At 39.8% G+C, this 22352-nt stretch overlaps 1 protein-coding gene across 1 annotated transcript in view; it reads left to right on the forward strand.

The window, feature by feature from the left end:
• Positions 1-21907, forward strand: part of macc1 (MET transcriptional regulator MACC1) — a 31944-nt gene extending 10037 nt beyond the window's left edge. Inside the window, exons 2-5 of the mRNA XM_080207161.1 lie at positions 5012-5126; positions 5844-7900; positions 18731-18919; positions 19028-21907. Of these exons, the coding sequence (XP_080063287.1) occupies positions 5024-5126; positions 5844-7900; positions 18731-18919; positions 19028-19237 (2559 nt within the window). The 5' untranslated portion in view covers positions 5012-5023 and the 3' untranslated portion in view covers positions 19238-21907. The remainder of the gene's footprint in view (positions 1-5011; positions 5127-5843; positions 7901-18730; positions 18920-19027) is intronic.
• The last annotated feature ends 445 nt before the right edge of the window (positions 21908-22352 follow it).

The following is a 22352-nucleotide window of genomic DNA, read 5'->3' on the forward strand; positions in this document are numbered from 1 at the left end:
CGTTGAAGTGGTGGAGGCTGCCTCGCTAAATATTTTTAAGAAGCGGGTTGATGGGTTCTTGATAAGAGAGGGGATTAAGGGTTATGGGGAGAGGGCGGGAAAGTGGAACTGAGCCACAACAGATCAGCCATGATCTTATTGAATGGTGGGGCAGGCTCGAAGGGCTAGATGGCCTACTCCTGCTCCTATTTCTTATGTTCTTATTTCTTATGTTCTTAAATAGCCAGCCATCTGGATAGTAATCCCTGACAGCCTGGTTGCCATAATCAGTGGCCTTGGGACTTTCAGGCAAAGTTTTTATACAGCTGTTGTAAATCATGGTGGCATGACATTGCGCTAGTGCCTGCTGAATATTTAGTGAGGGGTGGGGGGTGGTGGTTGGGGGGGGTTGGAAGCGGGGGCTTGCTTGTGATATGTTGATGTATTTAAATGTGCTTCCTGAGCCTCCATGGAGGGATTCTTGTTACAGCACTGGCAAAAGTGAGGGGGCTAGAAAATCAGGAGTGTGATCTCGCTGGCAAGAATCGCATTTCCCAATTCTCGTTACACTCTGCACGTCGTCGTTGGCCTCGCTAATATCTAGTACAGGCTAAAAATTGCTCCGTTGTTTTTGCAGTGATTAATCTGGAGTCATTTTTAAAGAGGGGAATGTGAGAGTCAGAAACATACAGGCTACATGAAATGAAGGGCAGCACATCACAGCGATTCATCGAAAGACAATGGTAGAGGCAGCAAATAGACTGGGGTGAAATGGAGTGAATGAAAGGACTTTGTCTCCTTGTTTTATGTGTGAGATCTCTGTGTATGCACTTCTACGCTTGTAATAGAACTAATTTAGCATTGATATCCTCATTTCAGTTATTTTAAAAAATGTCACAAAGTTCACATCATTCTACTTTGCAGTTTCAAGGTCAGCCCTCTTAACTATTCCATTACAGAAGCTAGCTTCGAGGCTTTGCCCTTCCTACAACACCCAGCAAAATCTCGTGAAAACATGATGAAAATGTTCTTCCTAATGTATGCTTTTAAATTTACTTTGCTCTAATTTATTTTTATATCCTTGGGTCTTAGTGTCCTGATTTAATTTGAAATTTCGCCATACAATTAATACTTATACATATCGCAATTACATCCTCTCTTAACTGCTGCTTTTCTGTTCTATAGAGCTTTTTTAATACTCACCCTTTTCAGTGAGGATCAGTTTTGATCCTCTTCACTGTACCTTCTGCAGTGCTTGTATATCTTGTAGTGACCTGAGCAACTGCAGTACCAAGTGCAATCTGAGCAGAGCATTATAAAACCCCTGTAGATCTGTATTGTGTTTGGGGGTTTTGATATATTTATTTTTGTGCGTTGCATCATTTTATTCCTTAGAGTCTAGCAGGTAACTCCTCCCACCAAGAAGGACAAGGGCAGCAGGTACAAGAGAACACCACAACCTGCAAGTTCCCCTCCAAACTGACTTATAACTATATTGCTGCCATTCATGTGCTATCACCAAGTCAAAATCCCAGAACACACTTCCTAACATTACTGTGGGTGTAACTGTATCACATGGGCAGTGGCGATTTTAGAAGGTGGTTCACCACCACCTATTTGAGGGCAGTTAGAGATGGACAACAAATGCTGGCCTCATCAGCATCATCCACATCTTGTGAAAGAGAACATTTCTTTCAACAGTGAGCATATATGAAGTATCAATCTATCCTCTTCGTGGTAACCTGGTGTTCTGATTTCAGATTTATTTGTCAATGAGGCGTCATATATAAGAACAGCCCTTACCAAACAAGCAGGCCCACTAAGTTCAAACAAGACAAGCTAATAAATAGCAAATGCCAAAGCAAAATGCTGCAGGTGCAAAAACCTGAAACAAAACTCAAAATGCTGAAGGAGTAGACCAGGCAGAAAGTGTGGTGAGTAAAACAGTTAACATTTCAGGTAGATGATCTTTTGTCAGAAATAACCAGTGCAAATTCAGGCTGAGTTATCCTGATTGTCAGTCTCTGAAGTCACAAATTGTACACCCCTGCCTATTGCGACAAATAATTAATAGATTTGGATTTGTTAAACACAGTTATCGTACAGCAAACATCTGAGATGTACAGTGTATAGTTAATCACTTATTGAATTGCTTTCAATGTCGGATATCCTGTTTGCTCAACTTCCCCCGTGGCTTCAGCAGTGCTAAACGCCAGCTAAATTCCAGGGGAGGACAGAGAAAATGCTTCAAAGACACTCTAAAGCTGCCCTTGAAATACAGCAGCATTGACGTTAATGAATAGGAGGAACTTGCTACCCATCATTCAACATAGTGACAAGTTGTCCATCAAGCTGCACCATTCTTTGAGTCCCAATGTCCTAATGGCGAGGCAGAGCCACTCCTGCCCTCTGGATCCCACTACCTCATGGATATCCTGCCCTACTCTCTGAATCCCACTACCTCATGGGATATCTTGCCCTGTGTCCCCAAAGGTGTGTGGTCATGAATCAGCCTGTCCTGTCAGATGAGGACAGGTGGCTGAATCTTGTGATTCTGAGCAGACATCATCTACAAATTGAGGAACAGCTGACATGGAACTTCTGCCCAAAAACCTTCCACTGAAATTTGGCCCTCTTGTTTTTGCCAAGTCAGCTGCTCAGAAGTGGAGGGAATGTATCCAGGAAGAAGTTGAGTTTTGTGGCTGAGACCCAGCTGAAGCTTCATGTTAACTGTGAAGGGAGCACATGACAACTCAGGTACCCTAGCCACTCATTCCTCCAACCACCACCTGCCCCACTTGTGACAGAGACTATAGGTCATACATTGGGTGCCTCAGTCACCTGAGAACTCAACGTGAAATCATTGTTGATTCCAAAGGGCTGCCTAAGAGAAGACAGTTCATAAACATTGAAAGTTCAAAGTGCTAGCTAAACACATTGATTATCCTTGTGAAACCACAAAGCCTTTCTCCTCTTATTACTCCTATGTGGTACAATCCCTATGGTTTCAGCAGAGGAAGGCTGTTGGTTCTCTGATCAGCTGCTTGTGGCTGGGTGAACCCCGCCAAAGACTATCCTGCCTTCTGAGGGCACAGTCACTCAGTGAGTCAGAAATCAGCATGTGAGTTCCCTGACTGGAGGAGGACAGAGGAGGAGTGGGTCATTCTGAGCAGAGTCTGCACTTCAGTGTCCCCTTTCTCTATCTTTCTACTGGTGGCCAAGCACACTTCCTTGCTAACCAAGACCTGGAGAGCACTTTGTTAAAGAGCCAAGATGAGGCTTTCTTCCCTTCAATGTGTATTGGCAGACTATTGGTGATAATAATGCAGTTGCCTGCTGCATCTGATGCTTCTTTTGATAGAGGTGGGCATCAGTGCTAAGACCTGAGGCATTGTGGTAAAGATATTTCTCCATTTGTGCACAATGCCTCTGAAAATGCCGTTAAAACTTGAACCTCTCTCTGTTGCTGCTACTTCAGAGTAGCCCCCTCCAGCAATAGCCCCCAAAGCTCAACGTCTATGTTTTATTCATTCACGCGATGAATGGCTGGGTGTGTATTTATTGCCCCTAAACTGAGTGGGTTTGTGGCCATTTCAGAGCACAGTTAAGAGTCCACCATGATGCTGACGATTGCAGTCACATCTAGGGCAGACCAGGTAAGGATGGCAGTGTTCCTGAGATGATAGAAATGGGTAGACCTGCAAGGTGTATTTGGCTGAGAAATATTGTGCAGGAGTGGGCTAGAAAGATCATTGAGCAATAGAATGTTGTAATACAATGTAACTTGCCTTTCCAGAGGATGTAATTTAATCCCTGACAACACTGTATTCAGAAGGAAGGGACCATAATCCAGCTCACCACCTCGGCCATTTCCAGCAATGCCGTCTTGGTCTTTGAGGCAGGTTCATTTTTCCCGTCTGCTGAGATCAACATGCTCTGCTTGCTCTAGCAGTCCACAGTATGATTTCAGGGGTGCATCAGGGAACTGTGAGACAGCCTCCCTTCATAAAAAATCCAAACATTGAGTTATTCTCTTTACAGTTGTATAACAGATCCATTCTGACCCTCCCTCAGTGTTCTTTTTAACTGGTACAGCTTCAGCAGTATGGTGTGGATTGCCATCATGTTTGCCTGCTCTAATTTTCCAAGAAACCCAGATGCTAATGTCATAGCTCTATGAGAAAGCCCACTGGGAAATCTGTTGCTCAATCTATGTTCCTGATGCATTGCCAGCTTTCCTCACTGAGTGTGTTAAAATTCAGCCTTTTGCATCTTGCTTACAAATCAGAGGTTCACCATCTGCGTGAATTACCCAATACTTAACCCAAATAATCTTGAGATGTTTATAAGGGAATGATTTGAATCTGAAGCACAAACTGTATTTTGGAATCCTAAATAATGAGGATGCACATATATAAAGTTTAAAGTAATAAAAATAATCTTGAACATTTTCTTAAGAATTCACACATAATCTGTGTACTTTTGGTCATTGGAAGTGTTAAGCACTTCCATGCGCCAAATTAGAGTTTTGTGTCCAAGTTGTAGGAGTGGGAAGTGATCAGCTCCCCCATAACTGCACACTCATTAATTCAAACAGCCCACCACCATTTGCAGTCCCGTTGCACAAATAGGTGGGGGTGGACCTCAACCCATTACCTGAGAATAAAATATCTGACCTGGATGCAAATCTATGCGCTTTTGTTGGGACACTTCCTGGTTGCACGATCAACCATGCACATATTTTTCAATGTCACCTTGAGCCACACATCAATAGTGAGCACTGGGATGATTTGAAGCGTGAAAGATTTAAGTGATTTCAAACTGATAATTTTTGAAACCAGTGCGCAAGTACTGGTTGGAGTCTGGCTGTTTGTTTGGAATGTAACAAATGGCAAACACATTACCATAACATAAATCAAATTTGCTCTCTATAATAAATATATATTTGCAAGTGATTTCAGGGCATTTGGTATTCATTATCAACTCCAGTAATCAAAGCATAATGTTTATGATGTGTCTCTATTTTTGACAGAACTAGAACAAAATGGCTGTTAGGACACATTCTTCTCATCATGCCCGCAGCAAGTCAGAAGGAACACTGATTGATCTGGATGAAAACCCATCAACAAATAGCGTATTTTTCAAAGGTACTGAAAATTCTTATACTACAAAATAAATGTTTGCTCCAGTTCTTGTTTATTACTGACAGATTCATTTTCAATTGACTAAATATTTAGCAGTAAAATTAGTGTTTTGATTTTGAGCCACAAAACAGTCCAGATTAACAATGGGATGGCCTACATCTGATGGCTTTCAACCCCGAATCATCGCCTTCCCGTGCTACCCGGGCCCCATAATCTATTTGAGCGTAGATGCCAGCATCACAGCAGCCCAAAAATTTGTGTCTGCTTCATTTGCAAGCTTCATGGTAGTGTACAGGTTTAATTTAAATGAGGCTCAAGGTTCAACTTTGATCAGGCCTCATGCTTATCTGTTATGGCGCACAGATCATTCTTTATGAAATGCCTGCATTGGCAGCCGGGCACTGTGCAGTTTTTATTTCTGCGTACAAAAATCAAAATATACAATGATCATTATAGACATAAAATCCTAATATAGTATCCTATGATGCAGAAGGAGGTCACCCAGATCCTATCCCCAGAACCCCATGCATTTAGCCTCGCTCGTCCCTCTCTTACTAAGGAGCAATTCAGCATGGCCAATCCACTCAACCCACACGTCTTTGGACTGATTGCTTGGTGTTTTTCCATATTTTGATTGCTTGCTTGTGAGTCTTTTGTGTTTTTAGATTTGTTCTTCCAAAATTTTGTAACCCACAGTTTATTTCTTTTATCCCCTAATAGATAACAGCAGCTGTCGAGAAGTTTCATATGGGCAAGACACAGATTTACTCAAAGACTGGAATGAATTAGTATTTGATCTTCCTAGCCAAGCAGTTTCTCAGAACACAAACCCATTTTGGAATGGTTTATCAGGATCAAACCCATTTTTAGATGACATTACCAAAACGAGTGACAATAAGCTATCATGCCCAATGTCGGGGATAATGGAGGACTCGCTGTTGTTTGAAAATCAAAGAGCTACAGAGTCTGTGGGCTCTTCAACTGATGAATTGGCTATTGATCACCTAATCTATATTGGAAAACCTTTTGCCAAGCAACATGGAAGGTGGAAAAGTGATTCGGATATTTTGGATTTTTCGAGCAAAGAAGAAGTCCCTCAGAATAATCGCCCAGTGAGCCAATTTGTGGTGCCAAATTTGGAATCATTTCAAAATGACAGAGAAGCCTACAAAATGGCATGGCTGACTCATAGGCAGCTAACTAGATCCTGTCTTGATTTGGACATGATAAACCAAAATCCTGGCTGGGGGCAGACACAGGCTATTGAAACTCACATTGTTTGTAAGATAGACCATAAAGGGGGGTCACTTCAGTTGCCTGAATCCGATATAAGTGTCCATATACCTAAAGATCATGTTCTACCAGGAGATATCCAGGAAGTGGCAATGAAGTCCTTGCTTGACCCACCTCAGGCACTGAACAATGATTTTTGTACAACTATTGGTCCATTACTGGAGCTAAAGCTGAGCAATTTCAATACCAAAAGTTGTATTTCTTTGGAAATGAAGGTGACAGCTGATGTGAAATCGGATCCTATGAGCCAAGTTATGACTGAAACCATGTGCTTCTACAGTGATAGCAAGGAGGGCCCTTTTGAGAAGGTGAACAACATTTATGTATATAAAGATGTTATGCAAGTAAAGCTGGAAAATCTACATCCTTGTATGTATATTGTGGCAGCAGTTCAAGCTAAAACCGTTCAGCCTCCTGCATTGACAGTTTGGGATTACCTTAACAAAATGATTACCATTGGCGTTTATGGGCCCAAACATATTCATCCAGTTTTTACTGTAGTGTGCGTAATCTTTGGCCACAATCAAGTTCCACAAAAGCTTACAGATGTTAATAAAAGCAATAAAAATTTGCCACCCGTTGTACTTCAACTCTGGGGAAAGCATCAGTTTCAGTTAGATAAACCACGAGATATTGAAATTTTAATTTTTCCCAGTGATTCAAAGTACAAAGTACAAGGAGCTGACCAAAATGAAAAAATTCAAAAGTCTTTACTGAAAATAGGTAAAACAGTTCGACAGCAATTTTCCTTGTCTAAATCTGGAGAAATTAATTCATTTCAACTCGAGGTTCAAGTCATAGGAACCAATCAGGATGTACTAACAAAATTCAGCATCCAGACACCCAATCCAACACCTAAATCAAATGTGAAAAGACATTTCCAGAGAGAGAAAGAACCACTAACAGCTGCCCCTTTGGGTGAAACATCACAAGTTAAATATCCCATATTTCAAGAGAAGCCAGTAAATATTTTTAAATATGGAGTGGCGCTGAAACCTGTGCTGAGACAACCAAAGGTTGAATACTTATTGGAATATTTCAAAGGTGACACTATTGCACTTCTTGGGATGGACAAGATTAAAGCCACTGGTCAAACAAGGGTCAAAGAATGGTATGTTGGTTTCTTACGAGGAAAGATAGGTCTTGTGCACTGCAAAAATGTGAAGATCATTTCTAGAGAGCAAGTCATGGACTTCTCAGATGTAAAGGTCACAACAAAGATATTGCTCAATCAAATCATGATTCCTCTTAAGAGATTGACTTATATGTATTCATCCATCCGTGCACTCATCACTGAGAATATTTCCAGTTGGAAGGCCTTTGCAGAAGTGCTTGGATACACTGACCTCTCGCTGGATGAAATTTGCAGGAGACCTGTTGAGAGTGAATCGGAACGAGTTGCGTGTACGTTGGAGAAGCTGAAGGAAGACTGCCATACTGCTGACAGCAGGATCAAAAGAAAGTTTCTATATGAAGTTGTTCTGGTGAGTAGTCTTGATGTGGTTGTCGTTTCAATACAGTGTGATAGTGGCAGCGGCATACTGCATTACCAGTGCTGTTGTTCTTTTGATGCAAGATAAACTCAGATCCTTCTCTGTGTTTATTGGTTCAGGTTACACTGGAGATTCTATGATGTGGGTTTTCCAAATGTCTTCTTTCTTTCTGTAGCAAATTCACCAAAAATCATATTATTTGGTCATTAAATCTCTTTACAGTTTGTGGGATTTCAAAGTAGAAAATGACATTTGTGTTCATCCATGCAATTGTGCCTGCATTTCATCGCATTCTGTCACAGACCAAATGTATGCGATTTTTTACTGCCTGTAACTAGTATGTTTCGGGTGGGAAGAAGTGTGACTTTTCTTACCCATTGAATGTTTATTCTAATGAAACAACTCAGCAGTAGGTTTTTATGAGTTTAAATAAAGGTTATTTATTCTTGCACATTTACTCTGAAATAACGCAAGTCACGTTCAGTCGTACACACATGACAATTGGATACAGATAAAGACTGTGCATTTTTTTTAAAGATTACAGTAAATTCAGTATCTGATTTATGATTTCTTGTCTCCCCAATGGCAGGTCTATGATTTCATGAATGAATTTGATAACTTAAAGTTGAGCTGACAGTTCTGCCAAAAGGATTCACAGCAGCTTCAGACTTTTTGAAATTTCTAAGAGCTTGGTTCTTGAGTGAACTTTGAAAACTGGAACAGGATAAATACTTTGGATGCTTGATGATTTGCAGCTAGTTTCAGAATCTGGTTCTCAGACTGGCTGACAACTGATGGTTCTGATCAGTCTGAGGGTTCATAGTTAATAAGGATGCAGCCCTCCTAAACAACTTTGCTCACATGACTGCGTTATTAATATTTGAGGCCAAGCTAGTCTAGTTTTTATAGTGGAGGCCATTGTGATATAATAGGAAATTGATAGTTGGCATTGAGTTTCAATCTTCCATTCTGTCCAGTCGGGAGACTAGAGACTGTCAGTCTGGAAACTCCATAGCCTTAAACACAAGGAAGTGTGAATTCCACAAATGGCTGTGAGGAAATCTCAACTATATTTATATTTAATTATGCATTCACTGGAGACTTGAGACTGTATGTGGACCTAAGTCACATGATTTATTGTGTCCAATCTTTTATTGAAAATTATCATCTTCAGCCAGAGTGCCAAGAGGATGATGCCAGCGTCCTCTGGGCTCAATAGCATCACTGATACCAGTCTTCAACCAATTCAGTTGACTCCATGTGATATCAAGAAACGGCTATAGTACTGTAGTTCCAAGGCTAGCTACACTCCTAGCAAAGCTGTCTCAGTATATCTATAGCACTGGCTTCTAGATTGCAAAATTTCCCAGGTGCGGATTGTATATTAAAAAGTAGGACAAATCCAATCTTGCCAATTAGTGCCCCATTAGTCTACTCTATCATCAGCAAAGTGATGTAAGGTGTCACTGAAAATGGCAGTTACACAGAGCAATCCGTTCGCTGATGCTCAATTTGTGTTCCACCAGATCTACTCCAGACCGCGTTAGTCTTGGTCCAAACATATAGATAGGAGAGCTGAGTTCCAGAAGTGTAGCAGGTGTGACTTGCCTTGACATCAAGGCAGCATTTGATTGAATGTACCTCAAAGAGACAGAGCAAAATTTAAGTCAAGGGAATCAGGAAAAGCACTCCACTGGTTGGAGTTTTGCCAAGCAGAAAGCAGAATTGTTGTCGTTGGGAGGACAGTTATCTAGACCTCGAGTTTTGCGTGATAATGTCCTAAGCCCAACTGCTTCATCAATGACCTTTCCTCTATCATAAAACGAGAAGTGGGGATGTTTGCTTATAACTGTAATGTTCAGTTCCACTTGCAACTCCTTAGATGATGACGCCATTTGTGCCTGTCTGCAACAACCCTGGACAGCATTCGGGTTTGTGCTACTAAGTGGCAAGTACTATTAATTCCACACAAGTTCCTGGGAATGATTATTTCCAGTGACAGAAAATTCAACCATCTTCCCTGACATCCAATGGAATTACCAGGAAAGAGCACGGATAGCTTGCCTTCTGATTCCCGCCAATCTGCCCACTGCCCACCACATACAAGGGAGGAATATGATGGAATACTCTCCATTTGTCTTGATGAGTATGACAAAAAACTCAGCGCTATTCAGGGCAAACAGCCTGCTTGATCACCAGCCCATCCACCACCTTTAAACATTCACTTCCTCTACTGCTAGCACTTAATGCACTGTCAACAAGAAGCACTATAGCAACCCACCAAAGCTCCTTCAACAGCACCTTCCAAACCAGTGATCTTTACCACTTAGTCAAGTATCTGCTATCCTTGTTCTATGTGATGTTTCATTCTTATTTAGATATACCTGCATCAGAGGCAGTTCAGAAAAAATTCACTAGATTAATTTCCTGAGATGGAGGGCTTGACTTAAAGATTAAGCAAATATGGTCTATTCTCTTTGCAGTTTAGAAGAATAAGGTGATCCTCTTGAGGGCATTTGACAAGATAGATATTGAGGGGAAGGTTGTCTTTGCAGGTAGCTGAAACTATGCCAACAATTCCCAACTAAGGAATCACCCATCTCTGATGGAAACAGGGAGGAATTTCTTGGTTCTGAGGGCTCTGAATCCTCTGCTGCTGGAAACTGTCACTGTCAGTCTACTTGAGAACAGTCAGTTTTTTGAACTACATGAGAGTCTATGAATATGGGGTTCATATGAGAAAGTGGTGTTGAGGCCAAGACAGCATCAATCATGGCCCTGTTGAATAGTCATGATTGGACTGGAGCGGGCACAGTATGGAGTCTTGCAACACCAGGTTAAAATCCAACAGGTTTGTTTGGAATCCCAAGCTTTCGGATGACTGCTGCTTCCTCAGATGATTGGAGAGTTGCTTTCACAAACACGGTATATATGGATAGAGACACAATTGCAAGATAACGGTTGGAATGTGAATCTTTAGAGTAATGAAGTCTTCACAGGTGCAGACAATGCCAGTGGCTTGAGACTATTCACACCTCTTTAACCTCTGATTATCTGTCTTTCCACTGGCACTGAGAAACATTTTAAACTTTATTCTATGCCAAATGTGTCTACTTTAATTTGTAGCTGCTCTCCTTGAAGAGCTTTTCACCCTGTGACCATGTGTTAGGGAGTGCCCTCTTAGCACATGAATTAAAATGGCAACGATTAACAGGACCCTGGCTTGAAAAAATGCTTGCGGATTGGCAGTCAATGAATATGTATCAATTTGCATGTCAAACCGATTACTTGGAAGATTCCATCTTTGAATTATACATCATGCAATAAATAGCCAAATTCCAATCAGGGGCATTGCTGGTCTAAGTGCAAACATCAGCCTCTTGGGCCAGCCACATGATGTCCTTCTAGTTGTATTTTTCTCAAGAGAAATAATAAATCCTTAAGATATAAGGAATTCCCTTGTAATTTACTATAATTTCTGTTTCAACTGTCCTGACTGCAAGCCTCCTTTAGAGGCACAACATTTTCAAGCACTTTGTTCTTTGTCATTTAACCATTGAGAAGGCTGTTTGACATTCCCTCTATGCCGTCCTTTGCAATAATATGGTTGCTTCTTGATCTCGGCGCATTATATATTGTCAGTGAAGTATCCATTTTAGAGAAATCCCTCAATGTTTACCAGTCTCTTGCCCTTCTTACTGTAAATCATATCAATACGCTGGACATTTTTTTGATGTTTCAGCAGTCTCACACTGAATGTCTTTCTACAACAACTGGCATTTAGATAGCACCTTTTAACGCCGTAATATGTCACAAGGTGCTTAAGGCAGCATTCAGATAAATTGGACACTAACTCAGATATTAGCATAGCGGCCAAAAGCTGCTTCAGCAGTGATTATTAGGGAATAACTTCAAACATACAAGAGACAGGGAGGATTAGGGAGGAAATTCCAGAGCTTCGGGATCGAGGCAGTTAAAGGGATAGTTACCAAATTTCTCCTGTCTGACCCCTTATTTGGAGAGTTTGATGCCATGTTTTAGACTCTCCGGCTGGAGAAGTATTTTCTCAGCATCGACCTTCCCAAGCTCCATAATAGTGTTACACATTTCAATTAGTTCATACCTCATTCATACAAACTCCAGGAACCATAGGCCTAGACTATACCTTCATAATACCTTTCCCTCATCCCAGGAACCAGGCTTGTGAATCTTTGTTGCATTCCCCGTAAGTCAAGTATGTGCTTCCTTCGGTAAGGAGACCAAAGTTGGGCACAATACTCCTCAATCCCTTGCATAATTGTGTTAAGTTTCTTTATTCTTGTATTCCAATCACATTGTAACAAAAACTATCATATTATTTGCCTTCCTAATTGTTTGCTGTTACCTGCCAGTTAATTCTATGATTCCTGTACAGTGATACCCAAGACCCTTCGAATGCAAGCATTTCCCAGTCTCACCATTCAAAAAATATCGTGCTTCTTAATTTTTATTACCAAAATGGATAACTTCACCATACTGCACTCTGTATGATCTTATCAACTCTGTATATATCCCTCAGCAACCTCTTAGCATCCTCCTTATGACATACTTTCCAACCTAGCTTTGTCTTGTCAGCGAGCTACCACCATGTTAAATGGGATAGACTTTGAACCGATCTAGCAACTCGAGGTTGCAGCATCTCATAGAATCCCACCAGTAGCAGCAGAATTGTATTCAACCAAAATCTGCAAACTCATTGTCGGGCACATCCTGTACTCTACCATTACCACCAAGCCAGGGAATCAAACCTGATTCAATGAAGAATGCAGGAGGGCATGCCAGGAGCGACATCAATCATACCTAAAAATGAGCTGTCAGTCTGGTGCAGCTACAACGCTGGGCTACTTGTCTGCCAAACAGCATAAGCAGCAAGTAATGGAGCTAAATGAATCCACAATCAACAGATCAGATCAAAGCTCTACAGTCCTGCCACATCCAGTGGTGGACAATTAAACTCACTGGAGGAGAAGGCTTCACAAATATCTTCATCCTCAGTGTTGGAGGAGCCTAGCACATAAGTGCAAAAGAAAAGGCTGCAATAATCATCAGCTGAAAGTTGTGTATAACTTTTTGGCTGACTGGATTATCTATCTTGGCTTCCAGAGGCTGCAATTGGAGTATTGGGTGCTCCATATAAAAGCAGTGAAATTAGTGCAGCATATTAACACTAGGATGTTATCTGGGATGAAGAAAATCTTTCACTAAGAAGAGGGCTTTGAGAAGTTAGACCATTTTCTTTGCTAGAGTTGAGAATATTTCTGGTCTTCAAGATTCAGGTAAGTAGCATGTTGTTTACAGTGGTCAACAAGTTAGTATTGGTGGGCACAAATTTAGGGTTGTCATATGTCTTCCTTCAGAAAGGATGACTCATTTATGAAATTCAGTTTCACAAGCCATTCTTTTAAACCAAGTTCACTAATTCTTCTGAAAGATACATAGCTGATTGTGAAAGAAAAATGTTGAAGTATATAGGAGGTGAGCGTGAGAAAATCAGGTTTTGTTTTGGAGAAAATTATATGATGACCAAAGTGGCTTGTTTCTGTGCTGTAACATTTGACTTGTAGGTCATGAAAACTGATGTTTCATGTTTCATGTAAAGCAAGTTAGCATGGATATTTTTCAATTGTTCTCAATGAAGTTCATGTAAATTATAAGATCAGGGGTAACCCAACATAGGAATATGTATCTTGGACTGATCACCTGATGGCCAATCTTATGGTGTTGCAAAATTTGAAAACCAGAAAGTTATACACAACTTTTGGCTCAATTAGAATTTTCAAATACTCCACCCAGCCTTGTCATTGAAGGCAAACTCTTTGCTGCCTGCATTTAAATCCTGAAACGTTTTTACACTCCAGTTTTAAAGTTTATTCATTAGTGTCACAAGTAGGCTTACATTAAGACTGCAATGAAGTTTCTATGAAAATCCCCTAGTTGCCACACTCTGGTGCCTAAGGGAGAATTTAGCATGGCCAGTTCACCTAACCAGCACGTCTTTTGAATGTGCTGGTTGGACAAATTATCTGAAGTGCTGTTTCTTTCTTGGATTTTACTCTGAGTACACACTATACCAAAGATCTCCAGTGTTCCATATCTGCAAAATGCATCTTGCTTATTTTATTTCAGACCCACATTGCAAATTTCCTATCAAGCATGTTTGAAATAATATGATAATTTATTTGACATGGGGCTCGAACAACTCACTTCCTACTTGTTGAGAGAAAACCTGAATGCTGCAGCTCAACTTTGATTGGAAGGCTATAGTTTTCTGCTTGGTGTGGCTTGAGAATGCTGACTACATTCTAATATACTCAAGCTGTGAATTCATTGCCTACATTTAAACTGGTGGCATCTGCCTTGTCATGGCAAAGAAAACGTGTAATTTTAAAAATGTAGTTTTCTATTTGCAGCTTTGTGGTGATTGACCCTTTAAGGATCAATCTGCAGACTAAGGGTCACATGACCCAGAGAACCAATCTGGTGGCAGGATAATCACTCAGATAAGTGTGGATTTCTGTATTCGGAATCATCTCGGAAGCTGATTGCAGCCACGAAACTGCAAGCTTCTGTATAGTTTTAACTTGTAAATAAGCAAATTGTTTTCCCTTAACCAGTAAACAAGCATCTTTACAAGCAAGTATGTTATGCAAAATATGCATCTTTCAGCTTTGTGCTACAAGAGTCAGGGTCAGAAGAAGCGACTGAAATCAAAGATTTTCTCGACGTTCCCTGAGGGAGCACAATTGTGTTCCTCAGCAATGTCCTTGTCAGCATCATGTGGAACAGGAAAGGGCTGTTTCTCTGAAGTAAATATAGATTACAAATGTGAAAATTCAAGGGAAAAATTTTTAAAAAACATGCTCATCCTTTTAATGAGTTCAATAATATTGGAATCATTAGTATTTATATTCTATTTCTCAACCAGGTTCATAGTTAATCTAATTTTAAATACAAGAATGACTAAGAGCATTCTTAATTTATAATTTAAGACAGTTTAAAATCTAGATTTGTCAATATTATGCAAATGTTGCACTTGGTGCAACTGTGTGAAGGTGACAGGGAGGTGTTTAGCTAAAAAAAAATTCTAACTGAGATATGAACATTGGTAATTATTTTGGTTACTACAGGGTAGATTGCCTTTTTTCCAGACGTTTCCGACTCTTGTTTGGGTACAGCTTTATGGTTCCTTGCCTTGATGGCTACTTATGTATGAAACTGGGGCCAGTTCTGGCAGGTGTTTGACAAGGAACTTCAGAAGTATCCCTTTTTTTGTCAATTAATTAATACTTTAAAAGTTCCTACCACCTGAAATTTTGGGTACTTGGGGAATCTTTGGCCTTGTGTGTCAGTAGAACATTATGTTCCTTGATGTTTTTTTCTCTTAGCAACTTGTTTTTATATCTTTAGTGACTAATCCCAGCCATCTTCAGTCTGGCTGGCTATTCCCTGGACTATGTGTGATTGACCAAAAGAATTCATTTATAAATGAGCAGCCTGCCGTCTCCATCATTTCACGACAGTGTTTCATTGCCCCCTAGCTGCATTTTTGCTAACTCAGAAAATCACACTTGTACAGGGCAAACAAAATATCTTCCACAAGATGCTCTTCAATGTTGATTGTTACAGCTTCCTGTTGACCCAGAGAGATTTGAGCTTAATACTGCATCCAGCCACATTCCAGTGATCCTGATGATGTTTGTGGATGCTAAAAGTGCTTTTTTTTGCCAGCACTGATGTTCTTACATTGACAGCCACAAATACAGTCACCAGAACAGCTAATCCTAACTCAATCTGTGTGCAAACACTGAATTAGAGATACAGCAAAAGTCAAGATAAATGCTAAATATTCTGCAAATACTATTTCCAGGAGTATAATCTGAAATGAGTTTCTGTTAATTTAATACAAAGTTGAGCATCAAATAAATATTTAAAAAGTTCAGCATTTTAAAGACACCACTTTGTATATAATAGTTGTACTATTCATAGCTCAACTTATCTCTTATAACCTGGACGTAAATAGCGTAGGTTTTTAAATTTTCTCTACAGTGCCTTGGGATGCTTTTCTGTGTTAACAGTCATTATAACTGCAACTTGTTGCATAACATAAGGTTTGAAATTACTCTTAAGGATAATACACTAGAATTTATGTTGAATTCCTGCGATGTTAGATCACTGAATAAAGAAATGCTACACTTAAACTTGAACGTACGGTCTAACGTTGTCTTTTAAATGTATTTGCGGCTTCTGTAAATGTGATTTAAATGTAAAACAATCATAAGAAGAGAAAATGCTGGAAATCCTCTGGTCATGCAGCAAGCCTAGGAAAGGAAACCACGTTAATAGCACTGATGTTTACACTAGCAGAATTTCCAAGTAACAAATGGGAGGGAGCATTCTGCTCATTCCCCAAATGCTTTTTTTTTAAGTAACAGATTCCTGCCTGAATCCAGCCAGATTGAATGATAAGTATAGTTGCCTGTAAGGTAGGAAATGCTCCAGAAGAGGCCACAATCCAGGAGCAGCTGCTTGATGCAGTGATCACTTTGGTGTTTGGGTGTAATATGGTTCAGAGGGGTAGAATTGTTTTGCTGGGGTCAGAGGAAGATTCGTGGTGGGGTGATCAGGGTCCAGTCATAGAGTGGAAAGTGCGTTTGCTTGGGAAGCCTGAGGGAAGCATACCAACTCCTATTGGCCCACATACAATGTGGTAAGGAAGCTTAGATCTCCTATGCAACAATTCTCCCCTTCTTAGCTGCCAGGTCCTTGAGATCCTGAAAATCAGGTTGACCAACATTAACACACAAATTTTACTAAATATTTAACTAAGTAACCTACCTCCTGGGAGCAGATTGCAAGCCCAACTGATAATTTAAAATTTGTTGTTATTGTAATTTTTAACAAGATTGTTCAGCAGGTGCTGTCCTTATGATTGTGATAAATGCCCAGGAAGGGGACAGTATCTCAGATTTAAGCAACAGGTAATGCTAGCCATTTTGCACTACACAATGCCAACACTAGTGATATATTTAACCAATAAGATGCTGTTATCAAGCCAAAAAGACATTTTGCCTTCCATACAAATGACGAAGGGGCTAACCCGAAAGCTGGTGAGTTTACTATCAAATAAATCGGTTGGACTTAAACCTGGTGTTGTCAGACTTTTTACTGTGTCTACCCCAGTCCAACACCAGCACATCCACATCGTGATGGTGCTTTGTCAGGGACATAAACTGCACACCCCCAACAACTGAGACATTGTAGCACATACACATTTTTTTCAGCTGGCCACAATAGTCAGATTATTGACCATAAAAGTTTGTTTATTAGTCACAAGTAAGGCTTACATTAACAATGCAATGAAATTACTGTGAAATTCCCCTAGTCACCACAGTCTGATGCCTGTTCAGATCAATGCATCTAACCAGCACGTCTTTCAGAATGTGGGAGGAAGCCGGAGGAAACCCACGCAGACACGGTGAGAACGTGCAAGCTCCATGCAGACAATGACCCAAGCCGGGAATCGAACCCAAGTCCCTGGCACTGTGAAGCAGCAGTGCTAACCACTGTGCCACCATGCCACCCTCATGCTTGCAAAACCTAGAACAAATGTTGAATGCTTGATGCACTTGCTGAAAATCCTTAGTGTGCTAAGAATGAACTAACAGCCAATTTATCAGCTGGAAATGCAACATGATTCACCTACACTTGCTAAAAGCTATGTGGCAAAAAACACACAGGTATCGTCACTAAACTATTAATCCAGAAATTCAGGTAATGTTCTGGGAACCCAGGTTTGAATCTTACCATGGCAGCTGGTGGAATTTGAATTCAATTTAAAAAAATGGAATTAAAAATCTATTGATGACTATGAAACCGTCGTCAATTGTCAGAAAAACCCAAATGGTTCGCTAAATGTCCTTTCGGGAAGGAAATCTGCCATCATTACTTGGTCTAGTCTACATGTGACTCCAGAAAATATATGGAGACTTATCTTCTGCAGGCAGAGGGACCTGGTGAGGGCATTTTGCTTTAATTGAATTACACAAAAGCGTGGAGGGTGGGGGAGGCATAGTTCCCTGGTACATTCTCCATGGCACAGTGTTGACCAATCATGCTCTTGTTGCCAACCAATCTGTGTCACTTTTCTCGTTCAGTCCCTTTGAAATTTGGCATTCTTGCATCTTTCCTGATGAACACAAGACTAAAAGCTTCGCCTGGATGTTTTTTCCCAACATACTACGTAATTGCAACACACCAAGATTCATATGCACATAAATGAGTAGTACCTAGTAGAGAATTACTTTGTTTTTCAACCACTTCTGGTGCTAGATATATATACTTCCATAAACTGAAATAGTTTTTGCTGAAGATGTGAAAATCTAGTCTCAGTTGCTGCATGATATGTTTGTGATGTAGGGATGCTGGCATTGGACTGGGGTAAACACAGTAAGAAATCTCACAACACCAGATTAAAGTCCAACAGGTCTATTTGGTAGCAAACCCCACTAGCTTTCGGAGCGCTGCTCCTGCTCCGAAAGCTAGTGGCGTTTGCTGCCAAATAGACCTGTTGGACTTTAATCTGGTGTTGTGAGATTTCTTACAGTGATATTTTTAATCCCAGGAAAGGCTGTCTTTTTTGGTTACTCTTAGATAGTGAATTCAATTGTGATTGGCTGTGGCACTCACCAGCATTCTTAAGGAAATTCCAGTACCATAGGTTGAATCTTTGTCATGCTAAATTGTGAACCATTTTCTTGATCGTACTCTTTCATTGTTGTGTAGGGCCTTTTGAAGCTTGATTGTCAAGGAACGGTGGCTCGTCTTGTTCAAGATGTTATTATGCTCTCGACAGCAGTGGAGCTGGGTGCCCGTTGGAAAGAGTTGGGGGAAAAGCTATCCAAACTCTCAAAACAGCAAATAGAAGCATATGAAGCACCTCACAGAACCAAAAGTGGTGAAATTAATCAAGAGGTGGGTGTCGCTTTGACGGGGTAACAGTGTATAATATGTTACTTTGCAACATTTACTTCATGCTTCTTGAGCACTTTTTTTATTCATATTTTAATTTTCCCTTTATAGACCATGTGGAAACCAGCATATGATTTTCTTTATACATGGAGCATGAAGTTTGGAGATGGATACCGGGACGTACTACAAGAACTGCAAAATGCACTGGATAAAATGAAAAACCCAATTACAAGACATTGGAGACATCTAACAGGGGTTCTTATTTTGGTGAACTGCATGGAAATACTAAGAGCTGCTGCATTTTCCAAGCATGATGAGTAACTTACAGAAAAACTCATTAAGACAGCAAAACAATTCTTAACCTTTTGGTGATGGGGAAGGGGGGGGGAGGTGGGGAGGAAATCTCCAAAAATAAAGTTACATTTGCAATTAGCACAATGAAACAGAATGAGCTATAACGTTCTTGTATAACTTGGGTGAATCAAATGGGTTGTGGTGATCTGAAAATTTGTTAGCAACTTTTTTAAAGATTCTTATTATTTTTCTCAAATGTTTCCAATTTTACACTCACTAAGCTAACCCTGTGAAAGTGATTAGTGGGAAATGTGGGGGTAAATCACAAACTGCTTCATTTAAAAAAAAAAGTGCTTTGTTGCTGAAGCAAAATAAAAATGTCAAGCAGCACATCTGAAAATAATAATAGCATTCAGGTTAAGCTCTACTCCTGTCGCGGATTGTTTTAAATAATGAAAACCAAAGAGTTTGTTGAGATTTATGAGCAGCAGTAATTTAGTGAGAATTGTAGAATTGGGTATAATGTGCATCATGTGCAGAATCTATTCTTGGGGGCTCAGTTGGTCACTGTCCCACCCAGCTCAAATTTGAGTTTGGCACTTGACCAAGTACATTTACTAACATGTTGGAGTATATATACTTGTAAATATTATGAGACGTGTAGCTTTATATGAAATAACTATATCTCACCAAAGCTCATACCAAAACCTGTAACGAATCATTAGGGTCATGTATTAATACAAGAATGCACTTTTTTTTTGATCAACACAGATGTTTTCAGCCTCAACATGACCGTAATATTCCAAGCTATCCTTGTCTATTGTTTCAATGCAGGAATTAAGACAATGGGTAGGATTTTACAGCCTCGCTCAGGCGAGACCGGAAATTCCCGCTCAAGGCCAACAGAGATTTCCATCGTCAGACCCTCGCCTGCTCCAATTCTGTGGCAGGTGAGGTGGCAGAGTTCAAGCCAATGTCTTACCACAGCCATTGAAATAATGGTAAAGGAATTTCATATGAACAGATTAATAACTGCCTAGTGGTAATCTTTAGGCTTTGTTTTCAACATGGAAGACTAGTAATATAAAATGAATAGTATGAAAAAAGAATGGTTCTGCTTTGCTGGAGCTATCACCAATACTTGCATCTTCATTAGATTAATATCACCTAAATCTGTGTGGTTTACCATCTCAATCTTTTTGATTTGATGTACATTTATGAATCCCATGATTTAAGAGAGAGTACATTCAGGTTCACAACTTGGAACTTACCAAGTTGATGAGGAATTTTCCATTTTTATTCTCTTTATGCAATTCTTTTCTGTTTATTGAGGCACAGCCCTTCAAAATTGGTGTTCAGCATTTTAAGTACATTTGTGATCAGATTTGAGCGATCCTCTATACCTGACAATGTTCCATCCTGAGAATGAGGGTCAGTTTTCTAAATGCATGTTCCCACCAAGGAACTTTTACACACGCAGTACTTTTCAGGAATTCACATCCTCTGATCAGGAAGTTTTGCAAGATTTTCTATCCATAAAAATAAATGAACTGATAATCCTTTGGGCCTGAATTCCAATAAGTGTTCCATATGTATGAAGCTTCGTTCTGGGAGTGCAAGTTTTCAAAATTTGCTGTTGGAGTAAATGTGAAGGATAGTATAATAGTGAGGATTACATGATGAAAATAAGACATTTTCATTTCTGGGTGATGTGTTGTGTAGGAACGAGGGTAACAATGTTTAATGCTAATTCATAGTTTGGCTTCCAAAAGTGGCTATATTCCATACACCCTCAATTATGTGCTGCCAAGAGTTGGTATTCTGTCATCAAAAATAATGGTTAACAATTATTTGTAATAATCACTATTGCACCCCTTTTCATAACTGCCAAAACTGCTAAAATGCAGGGTTCAATACAGATTGCCATGATGATGTAAAAGCAATTTCTCTCTGGGTTTGAGTTGTTTGCTTGCTCTGAACTCGACTGCCATGGTCTCAATATAGTATGTATGGGGGTAGAAATTAAATGCTAATATGGCAGGAAGAAATAGTTGGTGAAGTAGGTAGCTTCTTTGCTTTCAATTACAGCTTTTTTTTTAATTTCCCCTTGGCTTACTGTATGCTGCAAAATTCTTAGGGTTGTCAGGCAATCAGCTGCATGACCTCTGGTCTTTTGTAACTGGGAGGTAGAAGAGATTGGCTTGTTTCCTTACCAAATACAGTAACGTGCATATATGTTTCAAACAAATTAAATGTTGACATCTATAGCCACTTAATATCTTGCAGTTAACAGCTGCTTTGTTTGCTTTAACCACATGGAGAGCTATAAATGCAAGTCTTATTTACTTTTTTTTTTGGTTATACTTTGGGATAGGGTTGTTCAGACAGTTTTAATTGTAGGTTTGTGTTTAATAAATACAGTGTACATTTTCTTAATCATTTGAAATATTCCTGTTATTTTTCCTAATCTATTTCTTCTCATGTAGCTCAGCTATTTTGGGGCCCTGAAATGCTATAAAATTGTTTGTTACAGCGCAAGGCACATAGGGCATATCTGGATTTTTATTACATGTCTGAATTTTTTATTAAATAAACTTAGCCTTTTTCTTGCAAGTATTGTGCAACACGGGATTTTATAGAAACATTGACTTCATTATTTACTCATACTGTTTGTCAATAAATATTTATAAAATGAAATTTACTCTGAAGTTTACTTTAATGCCTAGATTTTGCACTCGACATAATGATATGGCTAAACATGTTCACTGTTATTTTGCAGTAAATGGAACAGCAACTTCCAGTGTCCCCCCACACACAACCATAGAAAAGCACAGCACAGGAAGAGCTGATTCAGCCCGTGGAGTTTACACCACTCTTACAAAGAACAATTCAAGTTGTTCCATTCTTCTCTTCTCTTCCCTAATACCATGCAATGTTTTCCTCCTTCAAGAAGTTTCCAATTCCTTTTGGAAGGCTGTTATTGATTCTATATCAATCACTGTAGGCCAGTGTAGGTATTGCATTCTAAATCTGCATAGAAACCCTGCAATGCAGAAGGGGGCCATTAGGCCCATTGTGTCTGCACCAACAACAATCCCATCCATGCCTATCCCTGTAATCTCATCTATTTACCCTGCTAATC

The sequence above is a fragment of the Carcharhinus amblyrhynchos genome, chromosome 2 (genome assembly GCF_965287045.1).
Source record: "Carcharhinus amblyrhynchos chromosome 2, sCarAmb.v2.hapA, whole genome shotgun sequence".
NCBI lineage: Eukaryota > Metazoa > Chordata > Chondrichthyes > Carcharhiniformes > Carcharhinidae > Carcharhinus > Carcharhinus amblyrhynchos.